At 35.5% G+C, this 22,161-nt stretch overlaps 1 protein-coding gene across 2 annotated transcripts in view; it reads right to left on the reverse strand.

Annotated features, from left to right (window-relative positions):
• Positions 1–2,640: 2,640 nt before the first annotated feature.
• Positions 2,641–22,161, reverse strand: part of LOC110094747 (protein VAC14 homolog) — a 61,477-nt gene continuing 41,956 nt past the window's right edge. Inside the window, exons 13-20 of one of the 2 annotated variants that reach the window (XM_020820060.2) lie at positions 20,689–20,754; positions 11,626–11,741; positions 11,402–11,522; positions 11,142–11,303; positions 10,931–11,059; positions 8,865–8,933; positions 3,954–4,226; positions 2,641–3,047 (exon numbers count right to left, since the gene is read on the reverse strand). In XM_020820060.2, the coding sequence (XP_020675719.1) occupies positions 2,961–3,047; positions 3,954–4,226; positions 8,865–8,933; positions 10,931–11,059; positions 11,142–11,303; positions 11,402–11,522; positions 11,626–11,741; positions 20,689–20,754 (1,023 nt within the window). In that variant the 3' untranslated portion in view covers positions 2,641–2,960. Of the gene's footprint in view, positions 3,063–3,953; positions 4,227–8,864; positions 8,934–10,930; positions 11,060–11,141; positions 11,304–11,401; positions 11,523–11,625; positions 11,742–20,688; positions 20,755–22,161 lie in introns of both variants that reach the window. The other variant, XM_020820059.2, reaches the window with a different exon arrangement.

Below are 22,161 nucleotides of genomic sequence, written 5' to 3' on the forward strand. Positions count from 1 at the left end.
AAAGTTGTCCCAAATGAAGCCTAAATGTTCATATGGGACAGCTTTTTTACTATTTTTTAAAGCAGTCTCTTAGTATAAAAAAAATTTGAATTAAAATTTTTTATACTAAAAAGTTATTTTAGAAAACAGTAAGAAAGCTGTCCCAAATGAAGCATAATAGAAGGGTAGAATTTTTTAAGAGCATTTTTGTTAATGTTAGACTATTAGAACCACTTGATTATGCAAGTGGTTATTGATTTCCCCTTTTGCATGTGGTGTTGTTTTCCCCTTTTGTTGATATTTTAATGGAACTCCTATGGGGAGTTAAAGTTTTCTTAGAGGCTATTTGATTGAAATTATTTTAAGTTTATCATGTTTAAACTATAGGAGTTTAAATTTTTAAATATTTGGTTGGAGTTGAGTATATTCAAAGTAATTTTTTGGAGAATTCATAGCTCCTTCAGTAGTTTATTTTTTTTGGCAAATTCAAACAAATTCATAATACATAGCGACGACGTGCTTGGCAACCTCTTTGCACACCCGATTTAACTCGTGATCTCACTGCACATCCTACACTCTATCATGCAATTGATCTCCTTGTGCATCCTAGTATTCACACAGTCTTTTGCTTGAAAACTCATGTGCATTGTGTGATCTTATACCAACCACGCCACCACTTGGACCACATCACCGACACTGCACCCCACGTCAACGTTGCATATCGCGACAAACCCGCATCTGCTCACATCGTCTATGATTTCAACCCCAAACATTACTAGTAAGTGTTTGTATATAAGTGCTTTTAGTATATTTTTGCACTAAAAATTTTCTCCATGACAACTTTACTACTACATTTATAAAAAGGTGCCGTTGGCTCAAACCAACTATAATTTTTCTTATTTTCATTAAGCAAATTCCTTTATTCCTTCTAGTTGGTCTTTATTATGTTTTGGGCTTTGTAAGTTTGGGTTTAGCTGCTATTTATTTCGGGCTTTTAAGGTGGGCATTGAATTTCGTATTTCGTGGACCTGCATTCCAGCTGTGGGCCGAATCGAAGAAAATCTGAGATGTTCGCTATTTTGAGATTTATAAAGCAACGACTGAGGAATATAATTTGAACTTTTATTTAACTTAAATTTTAATTGATTCTGTCAATGGTAATTATTTAAATATATCTAAAAATAATTTTAATTAAAAATTAGTTGAAATGTACATAATGGTACACACAAATAACTCAACACCCACCAATGCTAGTAAGATCAATATTGACCGTCGCCACCAAAGCATATGCATCTTAATCAATAATTATTTCCATCATTAGCATCATTGCTAACCTTGCAACAAAGACTAATACTCACTATCGACATTCATACAAAATATTTTTCATCGCTAATAGATAGAAGTTAGTGGTGCCAAAATCTGACATAAATCAAAACTCGACTAAGAAAATTTCGGGTTCGGCTCAACCCTATTATTATACAGGTTAAATTTGAGTTTGAGTTTTCGAACCAATTATTTTAAACAAGTCCACATGTCATGTCAGATTCAGGTTGAAATACCTAACCTTTAGAAAACATGTTAAGCTCGGGTTAAACACAAGTTGACTAACCATCAATCCGTTTTGACACTCGTTTATGTCAACTTTCAATACCAACACAAAAGCTCATCATAACCAATAAGATTAACGCCCTTATGCATACAAATGATAATTATCATCATGGTTAACAACTCAAATATTAACTATTCACATAAATTTAACACAGGTTTAATTTGAAATAACTTTTTTATTAATTTTTAAAATACCTTTTTAGTTAAAAAAGTCTTAAAAAAAATTGTCCCTACCAAAACCTTACTAATCACCGCAAAATAAACCAACGCTCATCTTCAACTAGAAAACCAACATCCAACACAAAAAATCTGCTAAGTATCACTCGCTACAATTTAAGAAATTTTTTTCTTCTGATTAGACAAATTGAATTAAAAAAAAAAAGTTGTTCTATAAAATTAGATTATAATTTATCATCATTTTGATTCTAACAAGCCCATAAAATGTATGGATGTTCTATTTTACACAACGTTTTCATTTCAAGCGAAAGTGAGATCTGATTTTATCTTCAAGATTGATGCTCGATTCAATTTTGACCTGTCAATTACATCAGCAGTTCAGCTAACACAAGATAATATAATTTCCTTTTCTTCACTAAACCATTCATTTATAAGTCAATACTATATAAGATATCTTATTTGATCCAATATTATCACGTTTTGAATTGGAAAAATAAGCAACATTAATTAAGACAAACATGCATCAAATAACTTGCCAAATCTTGAAATGTTCCTTAGTAGAATAATCCTGAAATTCAACAAGACAAACACAACTCATCTTATGATTCGTTGGGGCAGCTTTTTTGATGCTTCTTAAAAAAAAAAGAAAATATTTTATGCTAAAAAATTATTTTGAGAAGCAATAAAAAAATCATCTCAAACGAAACCTTAGTCTGCTCGTTGGAAGCTTTTGTTAGCAACTAAAAGATATTGAATTCAAAGCTCGTGTATGTGATGCATGTGTGAATTTGTCTTAATTGATCCAAATATCTTCGAAAAAAAAGAAGAATAATTTTATTAACTGCAGATTAACCATAAAAAACATAAGAAATAATATATGCCAAAAAAAGTATAAAAAAAAAACTTAAACCTCCCAGGGCTTGAAAGAAGATAGCAAAGCAAAAGAAAGATGAGCTGAGCAATGAATAAAATATAGCTCACTTATGAACCAATCCTACTACCTCTCTATTCACATACCATCTCTGCCTAAAATAAATACAGCAGAGAATAACCAATGAAATAAACAAATTATTATAAACCTAAACAGATTCCTTCTACTGATGATCACTACTGCCAACTTCCAATCAGCACATTTACTATAATGCTGAGATTGGTTTTAACTAATAATGAGATAGGCCACAAAATAAACGGCGCTGTCAATGAAGAGACTGTCCAGGGCTACCACCAGATGATCTGGCTTCAGGAGCTGGGACGGATGGCTGGGAATCTCCAGATATTTCTATCTGCTTGTAATCAGACTAAAATAAATTTGAATCAGAATTGCTATATGTTTTCATTTTTTTTTTTTTTTGCAAAATGTAGTAGAGCCATAAATGTGCATTTACAAGTGCTAGAATGTGCATGCGCGCATGTGTGAGTTAAGAGAAATTATTATGTGTGGAGACCGGACGCAGAATGTCGTATGGATACCAATTAGAATACGCCACGTCAGCAATACCAAGCTGCGGTATCGAGCAAGGGGTGATGTGGCGCATTCTGATATGTCTTTGAATGTCATTCGGCGTCCGCACAGAATAATTAATCGTGAGTGAAGCAGGGGAAATAAATTGCAGAAAGAAAAAAAAAATGGTAGGGATACGTTGATTGAATTTTGATCAGGATAGGCTCTCAAAAAAATCAAATTTGAATTTACATGGAGATGGGTGTGAAACATGAATAATCAATCAAATTTTGTATTAAACTAACCTGAAAATGAATTTAATGGTTTTGTGGACCATTCTGATAAAAATTTTGATCGGAGTATTTCTAAGATAGATTCTTCCTTGAAATACATATGGAGAAGGAAAAAAAACAAAATTGAGAGGTAGGCAACTAGGTAACATGCACTTAACTAGTAACAATAGGACAAAAAAAAGATTATCCTTATAGAAGCAAAGTTCCTGTTATTTAATAGCTCAGTTAGCTACTTGTAGATGAAAAGTACGATTTACAAGTGATAATTTATTTTGACTCCATTTTAAGTGAATGGAAATCTAATTTTGGGGATTCTAGATATACTTGTAGAGTTGAAAATTACATCCAACCAAAATATGGAATTCATTAATTTTTTTTTTTTATTGAAAAATATTTTTCTAAATTTTAAGCAAAAGTGGCCCTAGAAAGTAATATGGTTTAGAAGAGCGTCAAACCTGAGATGATATGGCTGGGAAAGAATTTTGGGATGATTGCTGAGATTTGGAATGCATCCTATGCAGATGCTGCATTTGCTGAAACTGTTGCAGCCTAGATGCAAAGTTGATGTGGTTATGCGCATTGTCCATGTCATGGTTACTGCCATCTGGCATCTGTATACTTTGTGCATGGGGACTCCCTGAAGATGTGCATGTTCCTTGGTCAGCCATGACATCATGTGGGCGCATAGGTTTTAGTCTAGTTTTTAACATCTTGAATGCCGCACTTTGCTGCATAATAGATCAATTCAATTCTGATAAAACTGAAAGGCTGTATTGCAACAAAACGAATGAAACTTTAAGATAAGAAAATGAAAGCAATTCTAGAGAACTGAATGGCTATGACACCTCAAATCCTTTTTATATATAAACAAAAGGATTAAGATCTTTTTATAAGCAGTATAAAAAGAAAGACGTTAAGATCTTTTTAATTCACTTCAATGGAATAATTATATGGGATTGATTGACTACTGACCGATGTGTAGGTTGAATGCTTAACTCAAGTCGCTCCTTTTTTGTGTTTTATACTGATCATTTGAATTCTCATTAAATTGTAAAAAACAATAATGTATAATTAATCGTGCATCATACTCATCTGAATCATTGTTCACATGTTCATTCATGCTAATGCTAGTTATTGCATAGGTATTGAATTAATTCTAGGAAATCTTTTCTTTTCTGCTCTGTTTTTCCCCCCCTGAAATTTCAAATACTATACTCTTTGATAATCCTTAATTAGGTAACCTCCCCAATTACATTAAATATGAAATTAAATTCGGATTTAATTCTAATCTCCAATTAATGCATATGGTCCACATACATTGAATCTAGACCGCTCTCCCTCCTCATATGGCCGGCCCCCTTCCCCTTAACTTTTTTCTCTCCAATTAATACCTAGCCCCAATTAAACTCCCCGATAATTCCTTCCTAAGCCGCCGGCCCCTATAGCCCAATTTGGGATGATTTGAAATTCAAACTAATCCCTTCCCCTCTCTTGGAAAAATCTGAAATTAAATTCAGATTTTTCTAATTCATTTCTTCCACCTCCCTAGCCCTAAACCCAAAAAGTTCCCACATAAACCTAGCCGTCTCTCTCCCTTTCCCTCTCTACCCGAAACCCCAAATGCCGGCTCCTCCTCTCCATTCTCCCATCACAAGCCACCGGCTCCTCCAAGGATCCCAATAAAGGAGTCGACCACAGATTCACGTACGATTCTCAAGGATAAATTGATATCCTTCAGTCGCCATTCTTTGACCACGACTGGGAGTTAGAAGATTCCATCGACGATTACGTCGATCGCATACTCTTCCACCTAGCCGAGACTATTGACAAACAACGACCCTCCGGACAATGGAAACTCATCGGACGTCCACCAGCGCCTCCTTCTCCGGCTTCCTTCCCGTGGATCAAGACCGTCGGCATCCTAACTTTCTTGGTGGCGTCGTTGAGATTGCTGAAAATCTCTCTCCACTAAAGCCTCTCATAGAGTGTGAGTGAGAAAGCAAACTCTAGGTGAAAAGCACTAAATATTAGCATGTAAAATCTTATTAGAATACATTTAGTTTTATTGTAATTTTTCTGATATTATTTTAAGTTGTTCCGTTCTCCTAAAATTGTGACTGCATGCCAAAGTAAAACGTCAATCGAGAGTTCTTAAAATTAATTCTTGTGGCTCATTAATCTTAAAGTAGCAAGCGTTACAATAATTTTATTATTTCCTTGGAATTCCTGTTTGTATCACATCAAAAATACAAATACAAGCCTCATAAATTATGCAAAACAATACCAAAAATAATAGATTTAAATACCTTTTGCATGACTTTTAAGAAAGTTGATTACTAATAAGGTGTGAATACAAGAAAACTTGTGAAAAAATGAACAAAATGGAGCATTGTGAAGTGGTGCATCATAAAACATGCAAATGGACCATAAGGATTTGTGCTAATTAAAAAACTTTCGAACCACATTATAAATCATCAAAAGATGAAAAAAAATCTTTAGATAGTGTCTTATTCAATATCCAATCAATCTTTAGAGAGAATTTCAAAACCCATTGAAAAAATGTACTTTTCTTTATATTAATCTCTCTCAGTTTTCTATCAATACACCTCTCATAATAGCCGACTTATGTAATTTTGACCTGGTGAGCATAACAGGCAAGAAGATTTTAATCACCTACATCAAATAAAACTAAGCCATCTCAAAAAACAATACGAGCAGAAAAATAATAAAATTGCAAAGATGGGCTTGCAACATGCTACAGTAAACACAGGAAGGAAATGGGGAAGGACTGCGGGGACAAAGGAGAGCAAAAACTTACATTCAGATGCTGCATTAAGGTGTAGGGAAGAATGGTAGAAATCCTAAGCTAATCCAGACTCCAAAGATAATTGCAAGTACAACTCAAGCAAATAGAAAACACTAAACCAGCAAGTTTTATGGATAAGCAAAAATATGATGACATGCTTTCATCAAGCCTTGTCCTCTTCGTTGTAGAATCCCTAAACATGGACCAAAAGACTAAAGAACGTCAAGGACTTGTTCCTCCACTAGGAAAGCAAATGGAAAAAAGAATTTTCCTTACATCTACTTATTAGTAATACTTAAAGTGTAGATGATGAGGACATCGGAGATCAACGGCTACGATCTTGAGTTATTTATTTATATGTTTTATGTACTAGTTTATTTTATATTATTATTTTTTCCTTTATACCCTTACGGGTGGTCATTTAGTATTGTAGCCCGAAGGGCATTTTAGTCTTTTATTTCTTTTCTTTTCATGAGGCCTATTTATAGGCTAGTTGTTTTGTATTTTGGGATGATGAATGATGAAGTATAATTTCAATGGGTTTTGAATGGGATGATCTCTTAGTGAGTTTGTAAGAGGAGAGGTCCAAGTGGGGCAATCGCAATACCCGACAACCTTTGGAAGAGTCCAAGGTTCGCGGTTCTTCAATCCTTTTATTTTCTTTGTTTTCTTGCATCCAATTCCCTCTCCTCACCTCCCACCCGCCGGCCTCCCACTCCCCAAACCTTTTCTTTTTTCCCTAACCTGAGCCCCTCCCCTTGCCGCCGGCCTCCTTGGGTCGCCCAAGCCGCCGGTTACCCCCACCCAACCGCCAGCCACCCTCCCCTTCCTCCCCTCTCCACGCACCTAGTCGTCAGCCCCCTCCCTTGGATTCATAAATTTGAAATTCAAATTTCAAATACCCATTTATTCACTTTCCTAAAATAAGTCTAGCCAATTTGGAAAGTTTCCTATTGTGAATTCAATTAAATAATTGAATTCAAATAGTTTCCTATTGTCTAAACCTATGATAGGAAACCTTCCTATTTGATTTAAATCTAATTTAACTTTCAGATTTTAAAATTACTCCTTAATTAAATCCTTGGGGCCCACTCACTTAAACCAAATCCCTCTCACCCTCTCTCTATTTGGCCGGACACCTATTCCCCTCTCCCTCTCTCTCTCCTATCTCATTAATTGCCACCAATTAACTCCCCTTAATCCCCTCTTAACCGCCGGGCCCCCATGTATGGGATTAATTTGAATTTCAAATCAATTCCCTCCAATTCCACTTAACTTGAAATCTAATTTCATATTTCTAAGCATCTCACCAAATCCCCAACCACCTTGGCCGCCCCCTTGCTGTCCAGAAAATTATGGACGTTTACAGTGGCTGTCCTCCTTTCCAAATATTGGAAATTGCTGTCCCAACTTTTCCTTTTGTTATCCAAAGGCTCCAGCCGAGGTTTTGTTGCCGTTCAGCCATCCTAGGAACCCAAGCTGCTGAGCATGCTTTAGGAGTTGCTGTCCAGATTTCAGAAACAACCCAGTTTCCTGTCTAGAAGCTTCCCGGAGCAAAATAGCTTGCTGCCCTGACGTCCAAAGCAAGCTAGCCTGCTGTCTAGCCGTCCAGAATCTGCCCCAATTGCTGCCCTGAGGAGATCCAGTGCTGAACAGCTGCTGTCCAGTAATTTCAGCCAACGCCAAAGCTTCATATCTTCTATTTCTTTAGGTAAACTCATCCTCCTACTCTTTTATCTTTTAGTTGCTCTCAATTGTAGTTGTAATTGAATCATAGAAAGTTGTGTTAACTCTTCCTACTAAGGCTCAGTGATTAGAAGAATTCTGTGAGGAATCTTTCATAGTACTACTCTTATTGTTAATCTAGGGATCTCTTGTTGAAAACCATTCATGCATGCAACGTAGATTAAGTTGGCTATTTTCGATCTTAACTTCTATGCATGTGGTTTAGTCTAAGCTTGTCTTACCACTCTTTGTGTTTTATTGCGTCGTTTAACTTCACCATTAAGATATAATTATTTGTTCTAGGAATATTAAGTGTGCAAATTCCTTAAAGCAATCCATCCATGCAATTATGTTTCACATCAGTAGAAGCACTTTTTTCAACTGGAACACTCATACCATTATTTTGGATAATAACTTCACTATTACTCAAAACAAATATTACTATAGATTACAGAAGTTTACCCCAAAGAAATAGCCAAATATATTGTAAAAAAACATTTTGAGTAAATTCGGGCCTGACCAAAGTATGAATTGAAGCAATAGTTTTTTAAAGGGTATCCACTTTTTATGCATTTTGTTTTATAACTCAGCTAGCCTACATCTAAACTTACTGAACGTGTAATTCAGTGTTAAGCATCCTCCAATATACTCAGAAAAAGACTTCCAAGCATTAACAGTTATGGAACTCCCTACAGCATATCGAAACATGCTATTAAGGATAACCTGGATAGCTGCTCAGCACAGAAAAGGAGGGACAGAGAGAGAGAGATAAAGGGAGAGAAGAGGGAGAGAATGTATATATTTAACCAGAAAAATACAAAACTAATGAACAAACCTGGGGCAGCAACAATAAAAGACCATATAGCACAATGATCAACCATGGATACTTGTCAGGGTACAAAAGCTGTAAACAAAAAAAATACATTAATAAATACACAAAATAATGGTAAACCGTCGAAGCAGAAACCTATTACAAAACAGGCAAATTTTCTAGCTCAAACAGTGAATTCTCAATCACAGCCTTAAGCATCTAAACTCTCATGACTCCAACATAGTACTTAGATGGGTATAAATGAACGTCAAAGCATATTTTATTGCTATAAGAATCCTCATAAGATGCACGCGGACTCATGTTAGTGCCTTCATGTAGGTTTGTTAACAATTTTTTAAAGGAATAAAGGAGAAACATTTAGTACAACTATATAAGCAAGAAGATACATGATTTTGGTAATTAGAAGAGAATCAAAATTATTAAGTCATACAACAAATGCAAAGGAGAAGATAATGCAACAAAGGCTTAGAAAAATATCTATTGTAAGGAATTAATTTAGATTTATGCCATCTACCATGAAAGTCATGCTAACAAAATTAATAAGAAAATATAGAGAGAACCAACTAGATCTTCTAAAAGGTATATAATCAAGATATAATGAGAAGTGGTTTAAAAAATATAATGAAAAATAATAAGCTAATGTTTGAAATTATTAAAGATATGCACTGTGGAGGAGCAAAGAGCATTGGAATAAGTTTTGCATCAACCAAAGAGCATCAAATCACAGTTGGATTACACCAAATATCAACATAAAATCCATATTGTCTCAAGTTATTATTTGGAGGTTAAAGTGGAGAAATAACTTGGAAAACATAACAGAACAGCATCAAAGAAACTTTAAAAAAGGTAAATTACAGAAGCATAATTTAGATCAACTATAGTTATGGATCAACCTTTTAGGCAACAAGGAAATCCTTGATAGTTAGTATTAGAGTACCCAAAAAATGTTATTAGAATAGATATGTGGTAAAATAAGAATAGAGATGACAAAGGCAATAAGTATATCACCTATCATAAGTAAAAAGAATTTGAATAGTTTTTCCAAGATATATATATATATATATCATACGCACATGAGAAAATGACCAAAATGGTCATTTGACTCTTTATGGAAGATCAAAATAGTCTCCAACTAATGTTAAATGACCAATTTAGTCCCTCGAGTTTAAAAAAAAAAAAAAAAACAATGACATGGTGGGACTATTTTGGTTCCTCTTTAAGGAGTTGTTGACTATTTTAGTCTTTCACAAAATAAAAAAAAAATAATGCCATGGTGGGACTATTTTGGTTCCTCTTTAAGGAGTTGTTGACTATTTTAGTCTTTCACAAAATTCAAAAGACCATTTTGGTCATTTTCTCATACACACATAAAATAATATGATGAAATCCTTGATAGCCAATATTGGAATAACAAAAAAAATTGTTGAAAATGGATGTATGGTAAATTAAGAATAGAGTGAGAAATAACAATATTGCAAAGGCAATGGAAGTAACACCTATTGGAGGTATAGTAGTGAAAAAAATTTAAATGTTTTGTTCATGTAAAAGAGAGGACAAAAGATGCACCAATAAAGCAGACAAATAAACTCAACTAAGAGGAATTAGAAAGGGAAAAGGTTAAACCAAACATCATATGGCTAAAAAAAAATCTAGCATTAACATCTTGGGGATTCAGTAATTCAACGCAAAATAATTAGAATAAGGTAAAAGAAGAGATGATAAAAATGGCTCTTGATGTGTTTTAAACATCTAGAAAAAAAAAAACAAAATAATAATAGGGCTTCAAATTAAACGCCATTTATCGGAAATGGGTCCATATGCCAGCTTCTTCCATACCATGCTTACAAAAGTTAGTGTATTTTTTGGTAAACATTTCTTCTTTAACATCAAGATTCAAAGACAAATATGGGCATAATAATTAAAAAAAAAAAAAGACAAATATGGGCATATAACTAAACCAAAACAATTCAAAGATCTATGGCTCATCACGTTATCTAAGTTGAAGAAACCAAATTTGAATGTAGAAGAAAGTTGCCGGGTTCAATATAAACCATCCATAGGTCAAGTACCTGCAATCTCAAGTATGCAAATACTGGAGTCTCAAGTAAGCGAATCAGCTTGTCCAATTGCATCAAGAACTTTACATTGATGTCGTCCTCCCCCAGTGACTTAATTACATCACTAGCATGATGATAGGCCTTTAATAGTTCAAAAGAAATAATTAATCATACAAAATGTACATAAAAATGAAATCAAGCAGCCTTCCTTCTAGATCCCTACCTGAGCAAGCAAACACAGGCTTAATATTGCCATTGGTGAATGACACCATGAAGAATATAGAGAGATAAATAAATCTTTGCCAGAAGGATTAATTAATGATTGCTTGAGGAGTTCTCTAAGATTAGCCAGTTCAGATGAAGTGAGTAGAATCAAATTAAGTGCCTGCACTTCGAGTAATTACAAGTCAGAAAAATTTTCTATCTTGCTCCCTTCAAGTTCTTTATTTGAAGAATGTCAAGGCAAGATTGATTGAGAGAAACCTGAACCATGATTGATGCAAATTCCAGATCTTCTTCACCCTCTAGGATTGTCGAAAATTCCCGGTAAACTCTTTCAGCACCCAAAAGAACGGATAGTCGACGAACTATCAAAGCACCACGTCTGCAGATATATCACATTAGAAGTGTAAATTTTCATTCTTAATTGCGCTTTTTTCCTCTGTAAAAGAAAGCTCGCTTTTTTCATAGAAAGTTGGATAACATACTTCTCCAGAAGCATGTGGTCAGAGTGAAATCTATGAATCAAAAAAACAACAAGATGACGGAAGTGTTGCATATCTTTTGCTATGCGTGCATGAACCTCTAGCACAAGAAGAACAACCTGCAAATTAGCCAAATCTGTGATACGCTGCTGAAAAATGATCATCTCCAATATGTCCACAATAATATTTAAGAATAGAAAACAGAATTCAATACGGAATAGCATATGCAAAAAGAAAAATTTGACTTTCATATCCAACCTAACTGAAATTAAGATAGTCCAAGAATCAGCAATGCAAAATATTCATCTTTGTCAACATAATTTTATCGCAGACCCTCAAGTGTAAGTGATGAGGACATCCGGCCATGGATAGTTTATCAGAGGAAGGACTGGAGATCTACGGCTACGATTGGATTATTCTATTTCTAAGAATTTATTTGTATTTGATTTCTTATGTGTAATTTTCATTTTTACCCTCACTTGAGGGAGTAGGTTTATGTGACTCCAGGGGCACTTTTGTCATTTGATGTTTATTGTATTTTTTCTATTTATAGGCCTCACCTCCTTGGGAGGATGATGATTATTATGAATGAAATTTTCTGCACTTTGTGTCTAAGTGTGTTTGAGAGCCTTGAGAGTTCTTGTGAGAGCTTACGTGAAGTCCATAGGTGAAGGCAAAGCAAGACCCCTCAATCGCAGGAAGCATCCGGGCTCATGGTTTATCTCCGCTTCCACCCCCATTGAGCTTCCCGCCACCATCATCTCCTTCCAAAGCTCCAACCGACCACCTCCTTTCTACTCCTAGCTTTGACCATTCAATACCTCTCCTTTCCCCCTTCTTCATAGCCACAAACCACCTCCTTGTTCTCATGGACGAAACCATCGTAATCCCCTCTCCCCTTTCCCCCAATATTTCAAATTGATCTTTTAACATTTTCCTAAATTAGCCCAGCGTTATTTTCAAAAAAATCTGAAATTCAAATTTGAAATCTCCTAAAGCTTTGAAATCCTTTCCTAAATTGTCGAGTTATGTTTGGAAAGATATCTCAATCAATCAATGTGAATATTAATTGGAGATCCCAATTGATTCGACTTCCTAATTTAGTCGAATGTTAATTTTGAAAAATCTGAAATTCAAATTCGAAATCTCCTAAAGCCTTGAAATCATTTTCCAAATTGTCGGGTTATATTTGGAAACATATCCCCAATCAATCAATTTGAATATTAAATGGAGATCCCAATTAATTCCCCTTCCTAAATTAGCCTAGCTTTAATTTTGGGAATTTGAATTCAAGTTCTCCTACAAGCCTTGAATTCATTTCGTAAATTGTTGGGTTATGTCTGGAAGGATATCCCCATCAACAAATTTGAATATTTAGTGTAAATCAGATTTCCTTAACTAGTAAGCTATAGTTGGCAACTCCACTAAGGCTCCAAATCAGCCCCCCAAATCATTTAGTGGTTGCCACCCCCAATTTCACGCCGGGAGCTTGTTGTTTCCCTCCCAAATCATCCCAAATTCCTCAAGAATTTTTTGATATTCTTGAGGAAGATAGTTGCTTTTCCTCTTTTGCTTAAGGGTTTTTTGCCCTTCCTTTACTTTTTTAGCTTGTAGTAGTTTCTTGATGAATGCAAATGCAAAGTTCAGCCCAAATCATCCCAAAGACAGCCGCCTGCTGCTGAAATACAATATCAACCTGTTTTTCAGTCCCACTACCAGTTGTTCAAGGATTTGGCGCCCACATAGTTGTTGTCCAAAATTTCCGGAGACGTTAGAGTGCTGTCCGGACGTGCAAGAGGGTTCGTATTGTTGTCCTTTCCACATAGGCAACCAAACGACTTCGTCGTGGCTTAGCATCTTCTTCCATGCAGCTTTCCGAGAGGGGAAGCCCCCCCCCCCCCCCCCCCCCCCCGCGGTATCTTTTTGATCCCTCAATCATGACATTGTTTTATTATAAAAGCTTATCCGCTTAGCCCGCACCAAGAATGTTGTGTGAGTGGGCCTTTGTAGTAACTAATCTATTTGTTAACTTAGGGATTGTATTTGAAACACCACGTCAACATGTTATTAATTAATTTGTTATTTAATGGTCCTCTCATTAGCATGTGATTATTTTTGTAAACTCGATTGTCCCCTTGCTTGCGGAAGTCATTGCTTAAGTTCATTGTGAGTTAATAAATTGTTAAGCTCTATTTAAGCACGCGTAATTTCCAAATCAACATCACTTGCATATATATAGTTCTGCATCAATTAGTCAGTGTAAACCTTAAAGAAGAACATGTGCTTGATTCCCTAGTTCAAATACAACCCTAACTGGATAACACATTATACATCATTTTTGCTTCTGAAGTTTAGGTACATTATCATGCTGCATGAATTCAATAGTTTTTTAGGCTGTTTGGTCACAAGCATTTGAAAATCCGATGTATTAAAAAATAATAAAATCAAGCATTTAAAATACGTTGCGGTGTGTAGTTACTTGTGAAAGAAATTCAGGAGTTTCAGTAAAATCAATATTTTCGGCCAAGTTAGCATTGGCAGTAGCCGGCGAAGCTTCACACACCTTATGTATTTAGACTTTGTCCGAATTGAGCGAATTCCAAATAAATTGAAAATGAGCTATGTTGGGAATTTCAAATATATAAAAAACTTGCATTTAATTTTCTTCCGATCAAATAGCAAAAATTTTAAAATGCATTCGTTTGGTTTTCTCTACACTACTAACACTTGAAACCAAACAGCCCCTTAGGGCCCCTTAGGTAAAAGCTCCAATCAGACAGTGAGCAATCTCCACCAATTAGAGGTCAAACTTCATGTTATTACTGCAATCTCTGCCTTGCATTTCTAATTCATAACCGGCCATAACACTACTACAGAAACCAGCAAAAATTAGCAGGAACGATTTCAATTAACAGTTGAATTGCTTGGTTCCTCACTGATAATTCACATTTTCCCCCACTGCACGAAAGCTGAGATGAGTTCCACTTCCATCTGACGCCAAACTGCAATACAAAGACTATATACCTGACCATTAAGCCAAAGTTACTCTTCCTAAAACTGAAGAGAAGAACAGGGAATATATAAATCATTACTATTTCATTTTATGTTAGAAGGTCCTATGTTTGATTTATACGTTCAACTACTTAGGATTTTGAAAAAGTAGGCCTATTAGTAAAAGGCCAGATCCTCTGCCAAACCAACATATGATAAACAACAGCAAAGCCTCACCATTAAGTATCAATAACAGAAGAATACACTAAACTACTTATAGATTGATGCTTTTGTTTTGTCTTTTTTTTTTTCTTTATTGTAAAGAATGTTTATCACCTTGAGAGGGTGCACTGATCATATTACCCCAATTTTTAGCTAGAGGTCACAAATTCAAATTACAGAAAAAGACCTTCTACAATCCAAGATAAGTCGCATATTAACCGCTCCATAAACCCCAAATCAATGGAAGCATCATGCTATTTGCATGCTCTTGTAACGAAGTAAAAAAAAAAAACCCCACAAAATCAGACATCAAATCCAAACTCAAAACCGTTTAAAAAATCAAAGTTATAAAAGGTAAAATGCCACTAATTATTCATAACATCTTCAAATCATAATAATGAAAGCACCATAGGCAATTTATCCATTATAGTTTTAGGGTTCAAAAATGAAACTGAACTGTCTGAATGCTATATTACAATCAAATTGAATACAGGATTGTGTCTGAAAATAGGATTGAAATCTTTTATCAAAACTAGCCATAAATTTTTTTTTTATCAAAAACAATTAAGCTAGTCAGCATCAAACACCATATCATGTCTGAAAATGAGAATAGGAAAGATAATTATTCAAAAATGGTCTGAACGGACACGGAGAAAACTTTCATGGTGGATATTTAAAAAAAAACGACTAGGAAAGACATTACACAGAACAAGAATTAGGGGAATAGCCTTTTTTTCCCACCTCTAAGTGGAGGACTTGTTAAAAAATGTTTGATACAAAAATCTCAAAATACAAGGACCATTGGATGCATCTAAAACGAAAGTACAAGAGACTTAAAGTTTTAGAATGACATACAAGAAACTTCAGGAGCAAAGGTGGATAACAAAAATTGATTGCTAAAGACTTTATTCTTTCCATTCCGTGTTTTTTAATGATGCCTGGTGTTCTGTTATTTTAATTACATAAAAATTCAAATTCCATTTTCTAGTTTGTTGTTTTTGTAAAACCCGCAAAAATGCCGTTTTAGACCTCGCACGCTTTTCGATGCGTCGAGACGAGTTTTAAGTGGAAAATTCAAAGTCATCGGAATTCGACGCAATAAATTTTATAAAATCCTACGTAAAATTCTGATCGTTTTGATATATAGGACCTATATTAAATTATGTGTATTTTGGGAATTATAAAATTCAAAAAATTAGAAATGCCCAAACTACCCTTGTTCCTTAAGCCGAATTTGTTTAAGCAAGGGCATAAGGGTCATTAGGCAATCACCCATCTTCCTATTATGAGAAGAACCGAACCCTCCTCCCTCTCATTTCACTCACGCTGGGCCGAACCGAGCGGAGAAGAGAAGGGAGCGGCGGGTAGGAGCGGCGACAGGAGGCTTCGGGCGGCAGTTTCCGGCGGCCATTCATGGAGGAACTTGTAGGGAAAACTAAGGGAAGGTTAAGGTAAGTTGTTTGCTTGAGTTCCCTCTCCTTTTCTTTGAGCTTTCTCTAAGGAATGAAAGTTAGGGTTTCGGGAAAACTTAAATATTCTTTGAGATAAGTTTAGAGAATTGTAAGAGAATGTTTTTAAACCTAAATGTGAGTTGTTTTCAAGAAAAATGTGAATTTGAAAATTAGGGTTTCACTCAATGTTGTTTTTCTTTGGAGATGCCTTCAAAAAAGTAGTTCCTAATGGCATAAGAGAGCCTCTAATTAAAAAATAATGTAAGGTTGTGGAAATTTTAAGTTTGAGAATTTAGGGTTTTTTCGAATTTTTGAGCCTTATGGTTTTAAATGGTTTTGGGAAGTATTTTAGAGACAAATTTAGGGGCTGTTTGGTTGCCTGAATTGATGGGGTAAAGTAAAATAAATACATGCATTTACTAAATCAGGTTGTTTGGTTAATTTTGAGCGGAACATACGGAACCCATCCGATGCATTAGGCGTGTAATAAAGAGGGTGTTTTGCGGGAATTAGAAACCCGCTCGATACGAGCGGGTTATAAATTCATGGGGAAAGAAGAAATGCTTCATCGTCCGCTCGCATGGCTTCCCGTTCTCCGGCAGCTCATCACACGCCTTCGGACTCACATAACTGCTCACTCCCTCCACCAAACTACAATTCCACAGCACCTTCTTCGGCTTTGATGCGGATGGCGGCTTCGCAGTTGACGTCGACGATGTTGCCGCTTTCCACCCTTCCACCTCAATTCGCACCGTCGCTGTCGGCAATGAAGTCTTCGTCGACCCCCGCAACCTCACCGCCTATCTCATCCCGTCCATGCGCAACCTTCACTCCCCTCTCGTCCGTCTCCGCCTCGACGCAGACATCAAACTCTCATCACCTATCGCACTCACCGCCCTCCAATCCTCCTACCCTTCCTCCGCCGGATCCTTCCGCACCGACTTGGCTGAATCCGTCATCCGCCCAATGCTCGATATCCTCCGCCAAACAAATTCCTCTCTAATGGTGAACGCTTACCCTTTCTTCGCTTACGAGGCTAATGCCGCCGGACATCTCGCTTCCGAGGGCGATGACGTCGCTGTCGAGGGAGATGCAGGTCATGCCGCGGATGAGGATGTGCTCGGCCGGCCGTAACTTATGCCGCACTCGTTCCAGCTGCTCTTGATGGCGATGCAGTCGTCGCCGGAGAACGAGAGTTTTCCGGTGTTCTATCAGGGGCACAGGAATAAGACGACGGTGATAACGGTGCTCGATGGACAGGCGCAATTGGGGAGTCGGCTTTTCTCGGCTTTGCAGCAGCAGCAGCAAACGGGGAGTGTTCCGTTGAGGTTCAAGCTAGGGAGATGTGCCGGTGAAGATGAAGCTTGGAGGATTGAATGAATTTTTTTACTATATTTTAATACTTTAAATTCTAACGAAATGTTCAGGTTTTGTATATTTCTGGTTCAATCTATGATGTATACTATAGTTTGTGGATTTATTCTCTTCTAATTGGTGCATGTTTTTTTTTGGTTTCAGCCACTAGAAAGCAATGATCTTACAATAGTAAGGACCATGATGCCCACGAGAGCAAGTTCTGGCAAGTTATTGTTTTGTGAAGTCGTTTTTCTTTTTTGGTTTCAGTCTAGTAAGAACTTTTATAAATACACAAGTTATCCCAAATGAAGTTTTTGCAATGATCTTTCGTGCTGTCTGTGAGCCCATGATGAGCTATCCCAAACGAAGTTTAAACAATCGGTGATTAATTTTAGAAAGCAAGAAGAAAGCTATCCCAAACGAAGTTTAAACAATCGGTAATTAATTTTATAAATACACATGTTATAATGACAAAAAAATTACAAATGCACTGTTTTTACTTTACTCTGGATATATCTAACCAAACAAGGGAAACAATTCTCCTACGTTTACTTTGCAGACAACCAAATAGCCTCAAAGTATTTGGAATGCACTGCATTTACTTTACACTGCATTTACTTTACATTGCATTTACTTTGCAAGCAACCAAACAGCCCCTTAGAGCTTTTACATGAAATACAAGCTTTTCTAAATTTTGATTTAATATAATCCGAAAATTAATTATATTTTAATTATTATTTAAGTGTAGAGAGAGATGTTTGCATGCATAAAATCTAAAATTTTAAGTAAATCCTAATTGAGAGATAATGGGAATGAGAGATGTCATGAAATGGTAGGAGGGGGTTTAATTTAAAAACATAGACATGGCATAGGATTGAGCTCTTTATTATCATAGATTAAGGATCTAGGAATTTATGTGGGGACTAGTTATACTTACACATTGCGTATGTCTCTTTTAGATATTGAACGTGTAGAGGGAAGGATTTGATTGGACAACCAGAAGTGGTGCACAAGTTGAAGTAGGTGAAATGGACTTCTTTTAAATTTAGAAAAGCTCTTTACATGCAATTACATAGAAATGACATTTCTTTTTATGCTCTTTATGATATCTTTATGACTAGAATGCTTCCTTATGTAAGCTCATGATCACTTGATGTAAAAGTAAAGTTCTTTTCATGCAATATTAGAACTCAATGATGAATTTCATGCTTACTTCTTTACATGTACTTCACATGTTTTCTCTTTACATGCAAATATACATATGAGCATAGCAAACATGTATTTCCATATGAAAACATACACTTGAATAGTTTCATAAGCCTCTCTTATGAATATGTAAGAATTATGTGCAATTGTGCATGTGCATGTTGACGCAGAAGTATCAATGGTAAATGAGCTCTTTTGAGTAATGGTAATGGGGCTCTTTTGAGCCAAATGGTAAATGAGGTTCTTTTGAAACAAATGGTAAATGAATGGTCAATTTTATATACCTGATCAGCACAAATGATACTTCCGAGACGGGTGTTATATATATTAAGATATTATGAACATTGCATCTTTATGTTATATACATATGAGGCTATTATTTGAGGCATGAATGTTCTAAGAGGAATAATGGAAAAATTATGAAATGAATGATAACTTAAAGGTTGAAGTAAAGACATGTATCACCTTAGACAAATATTGTAATATGTTGATTATTCTTTTATTGAGCTATAAAAACATGTCTCCCACGCTTTCTCTCAGATTTTCTCTGGTTTGGGCTGTTTTCCTGCTGTGGACAGCAGTTTTTCTTTATTTGATACTTGATTTGGGTTAGGATTGCTTGTGAATACAAGCACTTCCTATCAGTTTCTTCCCTTGTACCTAAATTTATTTGAATCTCATTTACACCAATTGAGTTGTGACTCATCCATGTTGTGGGACACTTTTCAGGAGGATCTGGTAAAGGATAATGGCGGATAGACCTCCCCTTACGTATCGTCGTAGGGAAACGACGGGCGGCAGGTTCTGTCTTTTATTTTTTTTGATGTTTTGAGATAGAAGGATTTAGAGATGATATGTAAGAGAATGATTTTGGACACCTTTTATATTTTGTAAGCTTTATGTTAGAATTGTTTTGTTGATGGATGAGTAGAAATAAAATTTCCTCTTGGTTTTATTTTAGTGGCTCTTTCTTATGATATGAAGATGTTATGTATATTGAAATGCGAAAGTTTTTATTATTTCCTACTGTCCGACTTTCATTCCAGCCTCGCACTTGCGAGCTAACCGGTCCGGGTCGTGACAATTTTCATATTTATATCGACCCATCCAAAACCCAAAGAGTATTTTTCTTTCAATTGAGTAGAATTTCCCCCAAATATGAAGGTATCACGTTATGCAAAATTATTATCAAGACACCATCTCACCAAGTAAAAAAATGAGTGGCGAGAACTAGCAAATATTTTTTAGTGCCTCTCTCCCACTTGACACCAAAGTTCACTTTCTATCAAAGAACACATTCATTTCAAAAGGAAACAACCGTGTCTTGAAGCAAGGAATTCACATAAAGAGCACAAAATGTCATAGTCAATCTTCTACTTAATATCAACAAAATGTAAAGACTGAGGAGTGCTAAACCAACAGCTAACCTCATGGAAAACTGTCGCATAGCTACTATGGTTTCCTATAAAGATATGGGCATGCACCACGCATAACAACACAAATAAGTTCCAAGTCAGTAAATCTTAAATAAGCGTTGCCAAAAACTACAAACAATATACAGACAGTAGAAAAAAATGCATTGCAATGAAATAAATAGGCTACAAATTAAAAATAAAAAAATAGGCTACAAATTTATCTGTGGAAAAGCAAAAGAGAACATTGAAGACCAGAGCAGCTGAAAACCAAAAATCTAGCTAAGAGAAAGAAAAAAGAAAGAAACAAATAACAATGATTAAAAGCAATAAACTTTATTTTCATTTGTATTTTGTAGGTAAATACATTCAAAAAATACGTAGAGGCAAAATAATTATGACAGACAAAATAATGACTTGAGTTGCACCTCATCGGAAGGATCTGATAACGCCTTCAAAAGGGAATTAAATATGTCGTTCAAGTACGTAATGACCTGAAACAGAAACTTAAATTTAAAAACCTACACAAATAAGGACACAAAGAATAGCATAGAGTCAAAAATAATAATCAAGCGTCACCATTTAAACCTCCTGGCAATGAAAACCAAACCTTCAGTGATTGAAATTTCATTTCAAAAGAAGACAAACATGATGATCAAGCATATCCGGGGAAAAAAAGATAGAACATAAATTCAATTGTGTGATCAGCCATCTTCTGCTTCCTTGGTCACCCTTCTAATTGGAGGTTGTGGGTATATCACTTGTCTATGCATTAAGAGCTCTATTGCATTTATCTTCCTCTATGTGGCTAGCAGCATCAGAGAATCAATTTTTTGAACTTCACCACTGTCTAGCCGCTCCGAAAATGTTAATATCGAGTTTATATATAAGTATGGGACCACATGATCATTGATGTTTCCATTTGCAATTAAGCAAGAAGCTCTTTCCCTAGTTGCTGCTCACAATTCATGATCATGTTTTTCCAGTAGGTGATACATTTTGTGGCCAACTATTCCCATGCTTGTAGACATGATATCAGCGATGGCAGCCTTCACCTATTCCTATCCACTTAGACATGACATCAGTGATGGTAGCCTTTTCAATAGCATTGTTAAAATACTCAACAAATATTCTCCCAACCCAATAAATGACATGATTAAGTTAGTGGAAAGTTTAATGTACCATTTAAAATCAAACCTAGTGAGACTACTGGCAAATTGGAGAAAAAGTTGGGCACTTACACATCCAATATTATCATGGGTGATTTTATATTTAGTTAGCTTCCGCCTCAAGTTGCTATTCTTGTTGTTGAAGGTGTTGAATTTTGTATTAAATACACCTTGGAGTATTGCACCTGATCAACTTTTTGGCAAGGTTGTGAAAACCGGACCGGACAACGAACCGGAAGAGGGAGAGGTTCACGGTTTGACCGGTTCGACCGATTTTATATTTAGTTAGCTTCCGCCTCAAGTTGCTATTCTTGTTGTTGAAGGTGTTGAATTTTGTATTAAATACACCTTGGAGTATTGCACCTGATCAACTTTTTGGCAAGGTTGTGAAAACCGGACCGGACAACGAACCGGAAGAGGGAGAGGTTCACGGTTTGACCGGTTCGACCGGTCGAACCGGATGACGTAATAAATAATAATATTATTAAAAATTAATAACATAAAAATCATATAATATAAGTATATGAGCATTTAATAATATTTATAAAATTTTAAAATATATAATAAAATTTTATACATATAAATATCATTTAAGAATAATATATTTATAAGAATAATACTTAATATAATATATAAATTTATAATATAAAAAATTTATGATTATTAATATAATATAAATTGATACGGCATCACAAAATTAGCTTGATCTGGCACGAATCTCGAGGCAAAAGC

Source organism: Dendrobium catenatum, unplaced genomic scaffold, assembly GCF_001605985.2.
Source record: "Dendrobium catenatum unplaced genomic scaffold, ASM160598v2 fragScaff_scaffold_659, whole genome shotgun sequence".
NCBI classification, from domain to species: domain Eukaryota; kingdom Viridiplantae; phylum Streptophyta; class Magnoliopsida; order Asparagales; family Orchidaceae; genus Dendrobium; species Dendrobium catenatum.